This window comes from Oncorhynchus keta, chromosome 8 (assembly GCF_023373465.1).
Source record: "Oncorhynchus keta strain PuntledgeMale-10-30-2019 chromosome 8, Oket_V2, whole genome shotgun sequence".
Taxonomy (NCBI): Eukaryota; Metazoa; Chordata; class Actinopteri; order Salmoniformes; family Salmonidae; genus Oncorhynchus; species Oncorhynchus keta.
In genome coordinates, this window is record NC_068428.1 from 45,424,244 (window position 1) to 45,441,697 (window position 17,454).

The 17,454-nt window shown below is 45.8% G+C and overlaps 1 protein-coding gene across 50 annotated transcripts in view; it reads right to left on the reverse strand.

Annotated features, from left to right (window-relative positions):
• The window catches only part of si:ch211-142k18.1 (uncharacterized), a 47,639-nt gene that overhangs the window by 4,062 nt on the left and 26,123 nt on the right, over positions 1 to 17,454 (reverse strand). For 12 of the 50 annotated variants that reach the window (XM_052524484.1, XM_052524464.1, XM_052524494.1 and 9 more), the window contains 4 exons: positions 10,422 to 10,709; positions 10,083 to 10,259; positions 6,088 to 6,189; positions 5 to 2,515 (listed from right to left, as the gene is read on the reverse strand). In XM_052524484.1, the coding sequence (XP_052380444.1) occupies positions 2,374 to 2,515; positions 6,088 to 6,189; positions 10,083 to 10,259; positions 10,422 to 10,709 (709 nt within the window). In that variant the 3' untranslated portion in view covers positions 5 to 2,373. The remainder of the gene's footprint in view (positions 1 to 4; positions 2,516 to 6,087; positions 6,190 to 10,082; positions 10,260 to 10,421; positions 10,710 to 17,454) is intronic. The other 38 variants (XM_052524498.1, XM_052524473.1, XM_052524507.1 and 35 more) reach the window with 15 other exon arrangements.

Genomic DNA, 17,454 nt, shown 5'->3' on the forward strand with positions numbered 1-17,454 from the left:
GTACCTAGACAGACCAATACAGACAGACCATACTACCCTGGTACGTAGACAGACCAATACAGACAGACCATACTACCCTGGTACCTAGACAGACCAATACAGACAGACCATACTACCCTGGTACGTAGACAGACCAATACAGACAGACCATACTACCCTGGTACGTAGACAGACCAATACAGACGGACCATACTACCCTGGTACGTAGACAGACCAATACAGACAGACCATACTACCCTGGTACCTAGACAGACCAATACAGACAGACCATACTACCCTGGTACGTAGACAGACCAATACAGACAGACCATACTACCCTGGTACCTAGACAGACCAATACAGACAGACCATACTACCCTGGTACGTAGACAGACCAATACAGACAGACCATACTACCCTGGTACGTAGACAGACCAATACAGACAGACCATACTACCCTGGTACGTAGACAGACCAATACAGACAGACCATACTACCCTGGTACATAGACAGACCAATACAGACAGACCATACTACCCTGGTACGTAGACAGACCAATACAGACAGACCATACTACCCTGGTACCTAGACAGACCAATAAAGATGTACCATAATACTAAGGCTAACCAGAGCTACTGCTACTACTACTACTATGACAGAAATAGAGCTTGTGTCACAAATTCCACCCTATTCCTGATATAGTGCCCTTCTGAATAGGGCTTTGGTCTATTATGGAAAGAACAGCTTAAATAAGCAAAGAGAAACAACAGACCACCATTAATTTTAGACATGAAGGTCAGTTAATCCAGAAAACGTCAAGAACTTTGAAAGTTTCCTCAAGTGCTGTGACAAAAACCATGAAGCGCTATGATGAAACTGGCTCTCATGAACAGGGAATAAAATGCCGTTTGGGTCGTAACCAAATATATTTGGTTTCAAAACTTCCGACTGACATATATATTTTAATCCAGTAATAATAGCAATTTACTGGATGGAAAATCTGGTTTGAAATATATGACATACTATGTGATATAATGATATGCTGAACTGCTCAGTATGAACAACTTAATGTTTTTGGGAATATTTGTAAACAGAAAAAGTACTGACTTGGCATTTTGTCTTTGATAGTGTTTGGTCACACATGGGTGCTACTGTATTAAACAGCTACGGCACAGTACAGTGACGGTTCATTACAAATCTCTGGTCCAAAATCTCAACATAAATCCTCTACCATTTATTCCATAGCTGTCAGCACACTCACAGTTCACTTAAAGTGACACTGAGCAGAAATAACATTCCTGTCAGAGCATCTGTTTTGTAGAGAAACTACACACCTCTAGGTTTTGACGAGAGACACAGATGCTGAAGGTTGTATTAGTAGCCTGAAGGAGGAAAGAAGAGTAGGAGGGAGGGAAGGAGAGTAGGAGAGAGGAAAGAAGAGTAGGAGGGAGGGAAGGAGAGTAGGAGAGAGGAAAGAAGAGTAGGAGGGAGGGAAGGAGAGTAGGAGAGAGGAAAGAAGAGTAGGAGGGAGGGAAGGAGAGTAGGAGAGAGCAAAGAAGAGTAGGAGAGAGGGAAGAAGAGTAGGAGAGAGGAAAGAAGAGTAGGAGGGATGGAAGGAGAGTAGGAGGGAGGGAAGGAGAGTAGGAGAGAGGAAAGAAGAGTAGGAGGGAGGGAAGGAGAGTAGGAGAGAGGAAAGAAGAGTAGGAGGGAGGGAAGGAGAGTAGGAGAGAGCAAAGAAAAGTAGGAGGGAGAGAAAAAGATTAGGAGGGAGGGAAGAAGAGTAGGAAGGAAGTAGGAGGGAGAGACGAAGAGTAGAGAGTTCTCCTTAGGACTAGATTCCATCAGATCTGCGCTAGCAGACATCTGCATAGCGGTTGTTTTGGCAGCGGCAGAGGTGGAATGCATTAGAACTGTCAAATCCACAAGCGGCTCCCAGATTTATACCTAAAGTGGACGTTGCAATTGGCTGTAGAGGAGTCGCATTCAGAGAAATTTCGAACACTGGAGTTTGAGATGTAATCTACACCTCGATAAGGCTAATCAAATCTTCATTACTTAATTGAATGATTTTTTTTTAGTTTCAGTGTAATTATTTCTATGTGGCCTATACTTTCTTCTTCTGAACTTCATGACAATGATCACATGAGCTGCTGCTCAACGAATTTTTGACAAGCTCCTACGCAGTTACACCTCCGCCAAAACATCAGCTATGTGGGTGTCGGCTATTGCCGCTTTACACTTGATCTGATTTAATCTAGGCCTTAGTTGCCTGGTCCAATAGCTGTTTGTGCTCTCTTGCACACACATATCTGAGACCAGGCTACAAAAGAGTCACAGCAAAGACCATAGGAACTGGAGAGACCGCACAAACAGTTCTGAGACCAGACAATCTCCTTAGCGACGTAAAGTTTTGAGAGAGTCTTTGAGCTGTTTGGTGAAAGAGGCGTGGAGGGTCTGAGACAAGGTATCCAGCCTCATGGCGATGTCTGCTGCTGCCTGGAAGAGGCCCTCGAACGCCAGGGACTCCTCTTTGATTCTGTCATGAAAGGAGACAAGTTAAATAGACAGTGTCAGTGGGGAGAGGAGTGTCAGCTCAAAGACAGAGAGAAAAGGTGGTAGGAATGGAGAAGAGGAGGTTAGGCAAGGACTCCTCTTTTATTCTGTCATGAAATGAGACAAGACAAACAGGGTTAGCAGAGAGAGAGGGGAGGATGGAGGGAGGGAGTGAAGGAGGGAGGGAGAGAGAGGGATGAGGATGGAGGGAAGGAGAGAGGGGAGGATGGAGGGAGGGAGTGAGTGAAGGAGGGAAAGCGGTATGAATGGAGGAGAGGTTAGGCAGGGACTCCTCTTTGATTCTGCCATGCAAGGAGACAAGACAAACACAGTGTCAACAAGAGGGAGAAAAGAAGAGTAGGAGGGAGAGAAGAAGAGTAGGAGGGAGGAGAGAAGACTAGGAGGGAGGAGAGAAGAGTAGGAAGGAGAGAAGAAGAGTAGGAGGGAGGAGAGAAGAGTAGGAAGGAGAGAAGAAGTGTAGGAGGAAGGAGAGGAGAGTAGGAAGGAGTGAAGAAGAGTAGGAGGGAGGTAAGAAGAGTAGGAGGGAGGAGAGAAGAAGAGTAGGAGGGAGGAGAGAAGAAGAGTAGGAGGGAGAGAAGAAGAGTAGGAGGGAGGGAAGAAGAGTAGGAGGGAGGAGAGAAGAAGAGTAGGAGGGAGAGAAGAAGAGTAGGAGGGAGGAGAGAAGAGTAGGAGGGAGGAGAGAAGAGTAGGAGGGAGAGAAGAAGAGTAGGAGGGACGGAAGAAGAGTAGGAGGGAGGTAAGAAGAGTAGGAGGGAGAGAAGAAGAGTAGGAGGGAGAGAAGAAGAGTAGGAGGGAGGTAAGAAGAGTAGGAGGGAGAGAAGAAGAGTAGGAGGGAGAGAAGAAGAGTAGGAGGAGAGAAGAAGAGTAGGAGGGAGAGAAGAAGAGTAGGAAGGAGAAAAGAAGAGTAGGAGGGAGAGAAGAAGAGTAGGAGGGAGGAGAGAAGACTAGGAGGGAGGAGAGAAGACTAGGAGGGAGGAGAGAAGAGTAGGAAGGAGGAGAGAAGAGTAGGAAGGAGAGAAGAAGAGTAGGAGGGAGAGAAGAGTAGGAAGGAGAGAAGAAGTGTAGGAGGAAGGAGAGGAGAGTAGGAAGGAGTGAAGAAGAGTAGGAGGGAGGTAAGAAGAGTAGGAGGGAGGAGAGAAGAAGAGTAGGAGGGAGGAGAGAAGAAGAGTAGCAGGGAGGTAAGAAGAGTAGGAGGGAGAGAAGAAGAGTAGGAGGGAGGAGAGAAGAGAGGAGGGAGAGAAGAAGAGGGAGGGAGGAGAGAAGAGTAGGAGGGAGGAGAGAAGAGTAGGAGGGAGAGAAGAAGAGTAGGAGGGAGGAAGAAGAGTAGGAGGGAGGTAAGAAGAGTAGGAGGGAGAGAAGAAGGGTAGGAGGGAGAAAGAAGAGTAGGAGGGAGAGAAGAAGAGTAGGAGGGAGGTAAGAAGAAGGAGGGAGAGAAGAAGAGTAGGAGGGAGAGAAGAAGAGTAGGAGGGAGAAGAAGAGAGTAGGAGGGAGAGAAGAAGAGTAGGAAGGAGAGAAGAAGAGTAGGAAGGAGAGAAGAAGAGTAGGAGGGAGAGAGAAGACTAGGAGGGAGAGAGAAGACTAGGAGGGAGGAGAGAAGAGTAGGAAGAGGAGAGAGTAGGAAGGAGAGAAGAAGAGTAGGAGGGAGGAGAGAAGAGTAGGAAGGAAGAAGAAGTGTAGGAGGAAGAGAGAGAGAGGAAGGAGTGAAGAAGAGTAGGAGGGAGGTAAGAAGAGTAGGAGGGAGAGAGAAGAAGAGTAGGGGAGAGGAAGAGAGGAGGGAAAGAAGAGTAGGAGGGAGAGAAGAAGAGTAGGAGGGAGGAGAGAAGAAGAGTAGGAGGGAGAGAAGAAGAGTAGGAGGGAGAGAGAAGAGTAGGAGGGAGGAGAGAAGAGTAGGAGGGAGAGAAGAAGAGTAGGAGGGACGGAAGAAGAGTAGGAGGGAGGTAAGAAGAGTAGGAGGGAGAGAAGAAGAGTAGGAGGGAGAGAAGAAGAGTAGGAGGGAGGTAAGAAGAGTAGGAGGGAGAGAAGAAGAGTAGGAGGGAGAGAAGAAGAGTAAGAGGGAGAGATGAAGAGTAGGAAGGAGAGAAGAAGAGTAGGAAGGAGAGAAGAAGATTAGGAGGGAGGAAACGAAGAGTAGGAGGGAGAGAAGAAGAGTAGGAGGGAGAGAAGAAGAGTAGGAGGGAGAGAAGAAGAGTAGGAAGGAGAGAAGAAGAGTAGGAAGGAGAGAAGAAGAGTAGGAGGGAGAGAAGAAGAGTAGGAGGGAGAGAAGAAGAGTAGGAGGGAGAGAAGAAGAGTAGGAGGGAGAGAAGAAGAGTAGGAAGGAGAGAAGAAGAGTAGCAGGGAGAGAAGAAGAGTAGGAGGGAGAGAAGAAGAGTAGCAGGGAGAGAAGAAGAGTAGGAAGGAGAGAAGAAGAGTAGCAGGGAGAGAAGAAGAGTAGGAGGGAGAGAAGGAAGAAGAGTAGGAGGGAGAGAAGAAGAGTAGGAGGGAGAGAAGAAGAGTAGCAGGGAGAGAAGAAGAGTAGGAAGGAGAGAAGAAGAGTAGTAAGGAGAGAAGAAGAGTAGCAGGGAGAGAAGAAGAGTAGGAGGGTGCGAAGAAGAGTAGGAGGAGGGGAGAAGAGTAGCAGGGAGAGAAGAAGAGTAGGAGGGAGAGAAGAAGAGTAGGAAGGAGAGAAGAAGAGTAGGACAGAGGGAAGAAGAGTAGGAGGGAGAGAAGAAGAGTGGGAGGGAGGGAAGAAGAGTAGCAGGGAGAGAAGAAGAGTAGGAGGGAGAAAAGAAGAGTAGGAAGGAGAGAAGAAGAGTAGCAGGGAGAGAAGAAGAGTAGGAGGGAGAGAAGAAGAGTAGGAGGGAGAGAAGAAGAGTAGGAGGGAGGGAAGAAGAGTAGGAGGGAGAGAAGAAGAGTAGGAAGGAGAGAAGAAGAGTAGGAGGGAGAGAAGAAGAGGAGTAGAGAAAGTTTGTAAAACACATGGTAAAGCGGGAAATGGTGGTGAACATAGTACAGATGAATGCACGTTGTTTGACGTAAGACAATGGGTTCTGATGAGGACACGGGATTTATTACAGTAATTAAACCACAGAGAGGCCTTGATGGTTATCAAGGTAAATACGTCACTCAGACCCAGGCCACATCTTGGTTCTGATGAGGACACAGTAGGGTTGTGAATGTCTGGGAAGAACAGGGAGTCTGAGTCAATAAGGGGCTCGTTAATGGACAGGGGGAAAACAGTGGTTGCTAAGGTGACTGTTAATAGAGCTCTGTATAAACTAATCAATGAGCCGGGAGGATTTCCTGTCTCTCAGCAGATTAGATCACACTAATACAGTATGTGAATGTCTCTGTTCCTCTCTGGCTGCCTGTCCAGTCTATGGAATGGATCTGTTATTGGCAGACCGGAGGAGGATGGCTGTGTCAAGGTTTTTCCTTGCCCTATGTTTGCTCTTTTGGGTGTTTAAGTCTCATACAAACATTACATTAATGGATTTATCATAATAATAGACTGACAGATTGAGATGAATAACTAACTGGTTTCATCCATGTACTTACTTCTGTATCCCAGTCAGAGCCTCCAGTACATCTCCTTCCAGCTGTCCCTCCAGATCCTCCATCACCTTCTGGACTACACCGTTACAGCTCTGGTGCTCCTCCCTGATGACATAATACACAACATAATGACATTATACACCGTTACAGCTCTGGTGCTCCTCCCTGATGACATAATACACAACATAATGACATTATACACCGTTACAGCTCTGGTGCTCCTCCCTGATGACATAATACACAACATAATGACATAATACACCGGTACAGCTCTGCTGCTCCTCCCTGATGACATAATACACATCATAATGACATAATACACAACATAATGACATTATACACCGTTACAGCTCTGGTGTTCCTCCTGAGACATAATACTAATGACATTATACACCGTTACAGCTCTGGTGCTCCTCCCTGATGACATAATACACAACATAATGACATTATACACCGTTACAGCTCTGGTGCTCCTCCCTGATGACATAATACACAACATAATGACATAATACACAACATAATGACATAATACACAACATAATGACATTATACACCGTTACAGCTCTGGTGCTCCTCCCTGATGACATAATACACAACATAATGACATTATACACCGTTACAGCTCTGGTGCTCCTCCCTGATGACATAATACACAACATAATGACATAATACACAACATAATGACATAATACACAACATAATGACATAATACACAACATAATGACATAATACACCGTTACAGCTCTGCTGCTCCTCCCTGATGACATAATACACAACATAATGACATAATACACAACACAATGACATAATACACAACATAATGACATAATACACCGTTACAGCTCTGGTGCTCCTCCCTGATGACATAATACACAACATAATGACATTATACACCGTTACAGCTCTGCTGCTCCTCCCTGATGACATAATACACAACATAATGACATAATACACAACATAATGACATTATACACCGTTACAGCTCTGGTGCTCCTCCCTGATGACATAATACACAACATAATGACATAATACACAGTCACAGCTCTGTGCTCCTCCCTGATGACATAATACACAACATAATGACATTATACACCGTTACAGCTCTGCTGCTCCTCCCTGATGACATAATACACAACATAATGACATAATACACAACATAATGACATAATACACCGTTACAGCTCTGTGCTCCTCCCTGATGACATAATACACCGTCACAGCTCTGCTGCTCCTCCCTGATGACATAATACACAACATAATGACATAATACACTGTTACAGCTCTGGTGCTCCTCCCTGATGACATAATACACAACATAATGCCATAATACATCGTTACAGCTCTGTGCTCCTCCCTGATGACATAATACACAACATAATGACATAATACACAGTCACAGCTCTGTGCTCCTCCCTGATGACATAATACACAACATAATGACATAATACACCGTTACAGCTCTGGTGCTCCTCCCTGATGACATAATACACCGTCACAGCTCTGCTGCTCCTCCCTGATGACATAATACACAACACAATGACATAATACACCGTTACAGCTCTGCTGCTCCTCTCTGATGACATAATACACAACATAATGACATAATACACCGTCACAGCTCTGCTGCTCCTCCCTGATGACATAATACACAACATAATGACATAATACACCGTTACAGCTCTGTGCTCCTCCCTGATGACATAATACACCGTTACAGCTCTGCTGCTCCTCCCTGATGACATAATACACAACATAATGACATAATACACCGTTACATCTCTGCTGCTCCTCCCTGATGATATAATACACAACATAATGACACAATACACCGTCACCGCTCGAGTGCTCCTCCCTGATGACATAATGACATAATACACCGTCACAGCTCTGCTGCTCTTCCCTGATTACATAATACACCACCTAATGACATAATACACGACATAATGACATAATACACTGTCACAGCTCTGCTGCTCCTCCCTGATGACATAATACACGACATAATGACATAATACACTGTCACAGCTCTGCTGCTCCTCCCTGATGACATAATACACGACATAATGACATAATACACAACATAATGACATAATACACTGTCACAGCTCTGCTGCTCTTCCCTGATGGCATTGCACACTGTATTCTCACTCACCTTATCGTTCAATGATGATTCTGTCCTTGTTTGTTAAATCTGTACGAAATCTAAATGAACCACATCTGATGAATCTAAATGAATCTAAATGAACCACATCTGATGAATCTAAATGAATCTAAATGAACCACATCTGATGAATCTAAATGAACCACATCTGATTAATCGAAATGAATCGAAATGAACCACATCTGATGAACCTAAATGAAACACATCTGATGAATCTAAATGAACCACATCTGATGAATCTAAATTAATCTAAATGAACCACATCTGATGAATCTAAATGAATCTAAATGAACCACATCTGATGAATCTAAATGAATCTAAATGAACCACATCTGATGAATCTAAATGAATCTAAATGAACCACATCTGATGAATCTAAATGAATCTAAATGAACCACATCTGATGAATCTAAATGAATCTAAATGAACCACATCTGATGAATCTAAATGAATCTAAATTAACCACATCTGATGAATCTAAATGAATCTAAATGAACCACATCTGATGAATCTAAATGAATCTAAATGAACCACATCTGATGAATCTAAATGAATCTAAATGAACCAAATCTGATGAATCTAAATGAATCTAAATGAACCACATCTGATGAATCTAAATGAATCTAAATTAACCACATCTGATGAATCTAAATGAATCTAAATGAACCACATCTGATGAATCTAAATGAATCTAAATGAACCACATCTGATGAATCTAAATGAATCTAAATGAACCACATCTGATGAATCTAAATGAATCTAAATGAACCACATCTGATGAATCTAAATGAATCTAAATGAACCACATCTGATGAATCTAAATGAATCTAAATGAACCACATCTGATGAATCTAAATGAATCTAAATGAACCACATCTGATGAATCTAAATGAATCTAAATGAACCACATCTGATGAATCTAAATGAATCTAAATGAACCACATCTGATGAATCTAAATGAATCTAAATGAACCACATCTGATGAATCTAAATGAATCTAAATGAACCACATCTGATGAATCTAAATGAATCTAAATTAACCACATCTGATGAATCTAAATGAATCTAAATGAACCACATCTGATGAATCTAAATGAATCTAAATGAACCACATCTGATGAATCTAAATGAATCTAAATGAACCACATCTGATGAATCTAAATGAATCTAAATGAACCAAATCTGATGAATCTAAATGAATCTAAATGAACCACATCTGATGAATCTAAATGAATCTAAATGAACCACATCTGATGAATCTAAATGAATCTAAATGAACCACATCTGATGAATCTAAATGAATCTAAATGAACCACATCTGATGAATCTAAATGAATCTAAATGAACCACATCTGATGAATCTAAATGAATCTAAATGAACCACATCTGATGAATCTAAATGAATCTAAATGAACCACATCTGATGAATCTAAATGAATCTAAATGAACCACATCTGATGAATCTAAATGAATCTAAATGAACCACATCTGATGAATCTAAATGAATCTAAATGAACCAAATCTGATGAATCTAAATTAATCTAAATGAACCACATCTGATGAATCTAAATGAATCTAAATGAACCACATCTGATGAATCTAAATGAACCACATCTGATGAATCTAAATGAACCACATCTGATGAATCTAAATGAACCACACTCCAAAGTACTCATTTAGCAGATTATGGCTATTTTGTACGTTTTACTTACAATGAATGTGCAATGATATGTGGTTGTTTTAAACCAAACTTATTTCAACACACTGCCAGTGAGATAATGGTGTCATACTGACTAAAATGTAATGACATGTAAAATTGCAAAGGATAGTCACAAACCTGATGCCCACTATGTTTTCCTCGATGACGTCCTCATAGCTCTGCTCCTCCCCCAGCTCTGCTCCTATGTACTGGACTAGGTTCTCCACCACCGCCTGGTTCCCATGCTGTATAGCCTTCAGGTAGGCCAACTCTTCTCTCTGGGCCTTGAGGCGCCTGGCGGAAGCCTGACTGGTGCTGAAGCGATTGATTGATTGATTGATTGACTGATTGATTGATTGATTGATTGACATGTATTATCCTACAAGAGGAAATTATTTTCAAAACTCACACATTACATAGACACACAACAGGAAACATCAGTAAACAACAGACATTGAGATGTAAATAGTATCGCACCTGAAGTGGACGGAGCACTCATCTGGCTCCGTGTTGTAGTGGAACACTGGCTTAGGTGAAAGCATTTCAACCCAGGATGCTCTTGTCTCTGTTTCTGACCCCGCAGGGTTATCTCCTGGCTCCTGGGCGGAGGACGTGTTGTTGTTGGTGCTGAGGGTCGTCATGGAGACATCGAAGCCAGAGCCCCAGTCGCCACTGTCACCACTCTGGCCAAGGCATGGGTTTGTTATCGTGGAAACCCATAGCAAGGTTACCAGTAGCCAGCACCACCAACACCCCATGGCAAACCTGGAGTTAGAGAGGAGGATGAGAGTGGAGTGAGTGGCCAGTAGCCAGCACCACCAACGCCCCTATGGCAACCCTGAAGTAAATCTGTAATACCTATATGTTTCAAGTAGACCATCATAGCCCCTGTGCCCAAGAACGCTAAGGTAACCAGTCTAAATGACTATCGCCCAGCAGCACTCACATCTGTAGCCAAGAAATGCTTTGAAAGGTTGGTCATGTCTCACATTATTACCAATCCATAAGGCTGAGGGGATTCTATAAGGCTGAAGGGATTCTATAAGACTGAGGGGATTCTATAAGACTGAGGGGATTCCATGAGGCTGAGGGGATTCCATGAGGCTGGGGGATTCCATGAGGCTGAGGGGATTCTATAAGGCTGAGGCAATTCTATAAGTCTGAGGGGAATCTATAAGGCTGAGGGGATTCCATGAGGCTGAGGGGATTCCATGAGGCTGGGGGATTCCATGAGGCTGAGGGGATTCTATAAGGCTGAGGCAATTCTATAAGTCTGAGGGGATTCCATGAGGGTGAGGGGATTCCATGAGGCTGAGTGGATTCTATAAGGCTGAGGGGATTCCATGATGCTGAGTGGATTCCATGAGGCTGAAGAGATTCTATAAGGCTGAGGAGATTCCATGAGGCTGAGGGGATTCCATGAGGCTGAGGGGATTCCATGAGGCTGAGGGGATTCTATGAGGCTGAGGGGATTCCATGAGGCTGAGGGGATTCTATGAGGCTGAGGGGATTCCATGAGGCTGAGGGGATTCTATGAGGCTGAGTGGATTCCATGAGGCTGAGGGGATTCTATGAGGCTGAGGGGATTCCATGAGGCTGAGGAGATTCCATGAGGCTGAGGGGATTCTATAAGGCTGAAGCAATTCTATAAGTCTGAGGGGATTCCATGAGGCTGAGGGGATTCCATGAGGCTGAGGATATTCCATGAGGCTGAGGAGATTCTATAAGGCTGAAGCGATTCTATAAGTCTGAGTGGATTCCATGAGGCTGAGGGGATTCCATGAGGCTGAGGGGATTCCATGAGGCTGAGGGGATTCCATGAGGCTGAGGGGATTCTATGAGGCTGAGGAGATTCCATGAGGCTGAGGGGATTCTATAAGGCTGAAGCGATTCTATAAGTCTGAGGGGATTTCCATGAGGCTGAGGGGATTCTATAAGGCTGAAGCGATTCTATAAGTCTGAGGGGATTCCATGAGGCTGAGGGGATTCCATGAGGCTGAGGAGATTCCATGAGGCTGAGGGGATTCTATAAGGCTGAAGCGATTCTATAAGTCTGAGGGGATTCCATGAGGCTGAGGGGATTCCATGAGGCTGAGGGGATTCTATAAGGCTGAAGCGATTCTATAAGTCTGAGGGGATTCCATGAGGCTGAGGAGATTCCATGAGGCTGAGGGGATTCCATGAGGCTGAGGGGATTCTATAAGGCTGAAGCGATTCTATAAGTCTGAGGGATTCCATGAGGCTGAGGGGATTCTATAAGGCTGAAGCGATTCTATAAGTCTGAGGGGGTTCCATGAGGCTGAGGAGATTCCATGAGGCTGAGGGGATTCCATGAGGCTGAGGGGATTCCATGAGGCTGAGGAGATTCCATGAGGCTGAGGGGATTCTATAAGGCTGAAGCGATTCTATAAGTCTGAGGGGATTCCATGAGGCTGAGGGGATTCCATGAGGCTGAGGAGATTCCATGAGACTGAGGGGGTTCCATGAGGCTGAGGAGATTCCATGAGGCTGAGGGGATTCTATAAGGCTGAGGGGATTCCATGAGGCTGAGGGGATTCCATGAGGCTGAGGGGATTCCATGAGGCTGAGGAGATTCCATGAGGCTGAGTGGATTCCATGAGGCTGAGTGGATTCCATGAGGCTGAGGAGATTCCATGAGGCTGAGTGGATTCCATGAGGCTGAGGGGATTCCATGAGGCTGAGGAGATTCCACGAGGCTGAGTGGATTCCACGAGGCTGAGTGGATTCCACGAGGTTGAGTGGATTCCACGAGGCTGAGTGGATTCCACGAGGCTGAGTGGATTCCACGAGGCTGAGTGGATTCCATGAGGCTGAGTGGATTCTATAAGGCTGAAGCGATTCTATAAGTCTGAGGGGATTCTATGAGGCTGAGGGGATTCCATGAGGCTGAGGAGATTCTATAAGGCTGAAGCAATTCTATAAGTCTGAGGGGATTCCATGAGGCTGAGGGGATTCCATGAGGCTGAGGGGATTCCATGAGGCTGAGGATATTCCATGAGGCTGAGGATATTCCATGAGGCTGAGGGGATTCTATAAGGCTGTGGGGATTCCATGAGGCTGAGGAGATTCTATAAGGCTGAAGCGATTCTATAAGTCTGAGGGGATTCCATGAGGCTGAGGGGATTCCATGAGGCTGAGGGGATTATATAAGGCTGAAGCGATTCTATAAGTCTGAGGGGATTCCATGAGGCTGAGGGGATTCCATGAGACTGAGGGGGTTCCATGAGGCTGAGGGGATTCCATGAGGCTGAGGGGCTGAGGAGATTCCATGAGGCTGAGGAGATTCCATGAGGCTGAGGGGATTCCATGAGGCTGAGGAGATTCCATGAGGCTGAGGAGATTCCATGAGGCTGAGGCTGAGGAGATTCCATGAGGCTGAGGGGATTCCATGAGGCTGAGGGATTCCATGAGGAGGATTCCATGAGGCTGAGGGAGACTGAGGGTTCCATGAGGCTGAGGGATTCCATGATTCTATAAGGCTGAAGCGATTCTATAAGTCTGAGGGGATTCCATGAGGCTGAGGATTCCATGAGGCTGAGGGGGTTCCATGAGGCTGAGGGGGTTCCATGAGGCTGAGGAGATTCCATGAGGCTGAGGGGGTTCTATAAGGCTGAGGAGATTCCATGAGGCTGAGGGGATTCCATGAGGCTGAGGGGATTCCATGAGGCTGAGGAGATTCCATGAGGCTGAGGGGATTCTATAAGGCTGAGGAGATTCCATGAGGCTGAGGGGATTCCATGAGGCTGAGGGGATTCCATGAGGCTGAGGAGATTCCATGAGGCTGAGGGGATTCCATGAGGCTGAGGGGATTCCATGAGGCTGAGGAGATTCCATGAGGCTGAGTGGATTCCATGAGGCTGAGGGGATTCCATGAGGCTGAGGAGATTCCATGAGGCTGAGTGGATTCCATGAGGCTGAGGAGATTCCATGAGGCTGAGTGGATTCCATGAGGCTGAGTGGATTCCATGAGGCTGAGTGGATTCCATGAGGCCGAGTGGATTCCATGAGGCTGAGGGGATTCCACGAGGCTGAGGGGATTCCACGAGGCTGAGGGGATTCCACGAGGCTGAGGGGATTCCACGAGGCTGAGGGGATTCCACGAGGCTGAGTGGATTCCACGAGGCTGAGGGGATTCCACGAGGCTGAGTGGATTCCACGAGGCTGAGTGGATTCCACGAGGCCGAGTGGATTCCACGAGGCCGAGTGGATTCCATGAGGCTGAGGGGATTCAGGTTTCAGACGTCCAATTTCGAAGTCAATCTTGAGCCATCTGGTTGGTAGCAACACATTGTAGTAAACATACACACACACACACACACACACACACACACACACACACACACACACACACACACACACACACACACACACACACACACACACACACACACACACACACACACACACACACACACACACACACACACACACACACACATCGGGAGAAAACCCTCTCTCTAAAACCCTCTCTCTACAGTCTCTCCCCATGTCTGTTGTTTGTGATTAGTTTGAATGGTGGTGACCTCACATACCTTACTGAAGCTGTGGGAACAGTAGTTAAGCAGAAACCTTTCAACTAGCCCAGATTGCTAGCAGACGCACACATAACACACGCATGCACACACTCAGACACACGCTAGTTGCCAGACGCCAGGAGTCTGTCCGTACAGCGCCAGGCTATTACATCAGTTCGTTACTACACTCCATGATAAAAATAAAAGTGTTCCGAGTGGGTTATTCGGCTGTCCCCATAGGAGAACTCTTTTCGTTCCAGGTAGAATCCCTTTTTTGGTTCCATGTAGAACCATTCTGTGGAAAGTGTTCTACATAGAACCCAAAAGGGTTCTACATGGAATCAAAAAAGGTTGTTCAAAGGGTCACTTTTAGTTTCTAAATAACACCTTATATTCAGTGTGTGAGTGTGTGTGTGTGTGTGTGTGTGTGTGTGTGTGTGTGTGTGTGTGTGTGTGTGTGTGTGTGTGTGTGTGTGTGTGTGTGTGTGTGTGTGTGTGTGTTATAACACAGATATCACACTAATCCATAAAAATAAAAAAAAAAACTTTTACACCTTCATAGACTAGACATGCATGAGGTAGGTATTGTGGAAGAGGACTGAATGTAGCTATAGTGCGTGTGTGTGTGTGTGTGTGTGTGTGTGCGTGCGTGCGTGTGTGTATGTGCGTGCGTGCGTGCGTATGTGCGTGATTGACGTATGCGGAGCGAGGAATATGTCTGATGTTATCTCCAGCCCATTGGACTGATACAGTTATAGTGAGGATGCTTGTCTATACATGTAATGATGAGAATGTATTTCTCAGATTGTCGTACACAACCAATTAAAATCTCTAGGGAAAATAAATTGGTTCAGTTTACCTTCGGAAAATGATCTAATTTTAATGGTTTTATGTTCTTTTTTTCTTTTTTTTTTGTATGTTTATCAAAAAAATGTAATTGCTACATTTGGGAAATTGCTTTTTGAATGTCTTTATATGGCCCTGTTCATATACATGACATTTAATTACATGTTGAGGTATTGAGAACAGATAAGTAACATTATATTTGACAGAGTTTGAACTTATTTTAAGACTGTGTCCGGGCCTCCTATCCCACCAGCCAGGTCGCACTGGTTCCAATGCCAAATCCCCAGGCCAGGAATCACCTTCAAAACTGGCCACTAGAGGCACCGATGAACACTATTACTATTATTACCATGAGGTAGGCTCGCCGCTAGACAGGGTGCTGTGGACGGAGAAGTCTTTCTCTGAGGCGTGCGGGTTCAATCTCAGGGCCAGGCACTCATTTGTTTTTAAAACTTTTTGGGGGTCAAAATTCGGAATGAATGCATAGACTAGATTCCCCCCCCCCCCCAATGAACAAACGTTGGACTCTCAAGTCATTTTCACCATTTCGTTTGAGATCTTGTTAGTCCCACAACAACACAAAACAAGAGTTAACTTGGAATACAGTACTGTGAGAGCAAAAGTAATTCAAACCATCATTCTGGCCTTTTATTTTAACAGCATGTGACTACTCTCCTAAAATCAAACATCAGTCCTCAGATTCGTACAACTGAATGCCATGCCAAATGACAGCATCCGACCCATTTAGGACTGGAGTCCTATTAAATGGGATTTTATTGTGTCTGTCTGTCTTCCATTGCAGTTTACAACAGCAAAGGGTAATGCTGTTAGCTCAAGTATCTGTGTTACGGTAAGATAGCAGAGAGATCATTAAAGATAGACTGCAATATTTGACGTTTGTCCATAAAATGTTGGAGACCCTGTTTAAGCCGAGGACCACTGATTCTCTGTTTCTTATATGTTGAGTGTTAACTCTACACAGTGAAGCACAGTCTCTCTGAGTGGAGGCACACCAGCTAGCTTCCCAGAGGTCCATGCCAGCTAGCCTCCCAGAGGACCATGCCAGCTAGCCTCCCAGAGGACCATGCCAGCTAGCTTCCCAGAGGACCATGCCAGCTAGCCTCCCAGAGGACCATGCCAGCTAGCCTCCCAGAGGACCATGCCAGCTAGCTTTCCAGAGGACCATGCCAGCTAGCCACCCAGAGGACCATGCCAGCTAGCCTCCCAGAGGACCATGCCAGCTAGCCTCCCAGAGGACCATGCCAGCTAGCCTCCCAGAGGCCCATGCCAGCTAGCCTCCCAGAGGACCATGCCAGCTAGCCTCCCAGAGGACCATGCCAGCTAGCCTCCCAGAGGACCATGCCAGCTAGCCTCCCAGAGGACCATGCCAGCTAGCCTCCCAGAGGACCATGCCAGCTAGCCTCCCAGAGGACCATGCCAGCTAGCCTCCCAGAGGACCATACCAGCTAGCCTCCCAGAGGACCATGCCAGCTAGCCTCCCAGAGGACCATGCCAGCTAGCCTCCCAGAGGACCATGCCAGCTAGCCTCCCAGAGGACCATACCAGCTAGCCTCCCAGAGGACCATGCCAGCTAGCCTCCCAGAGGACCATGCCAGCTAGCCTCCCAGAGGACCATACCAGCTAGCCTCCCAGAGGACCATGCCAGCTAGCCTCCCAGAGGACCATGCCAGCTAGCCTCCCAGAGGAACATACCAGCTAGCCTCCCAGAGGACCATGCCAGCTAGCCTCCCAGAGGACCATACCAGCTAGCCTCCCAGAGGACCATGCCAGCTAGCCTCCCAGAGGAACATACCAGCTAGCCTCCCAGAGGACCATGCCAGCTAGCCTCCCAGAGGAACATACCAGCTAGCCTCCCAGAGGAACATACCAGCTAGCCTCCCAGAGGACCATGCCAGCTAGCCTCCCAGAGGAACATACCAGCTAGCCTCCCAGAGGACCATGCCAGCCCCAAGGACCACTTGTCTTCTCTTCTCAAGTGGCAGGGTGACAACTTTGTTGTTTTCCATATCCTGGATTGGCCCTTTATTGACATCAGCCCAGTCTCTGTGTTAAGACAGAGCCAAAGAACACTCAACACAGCACTCATCGTTGCTTCACTTCACCATATT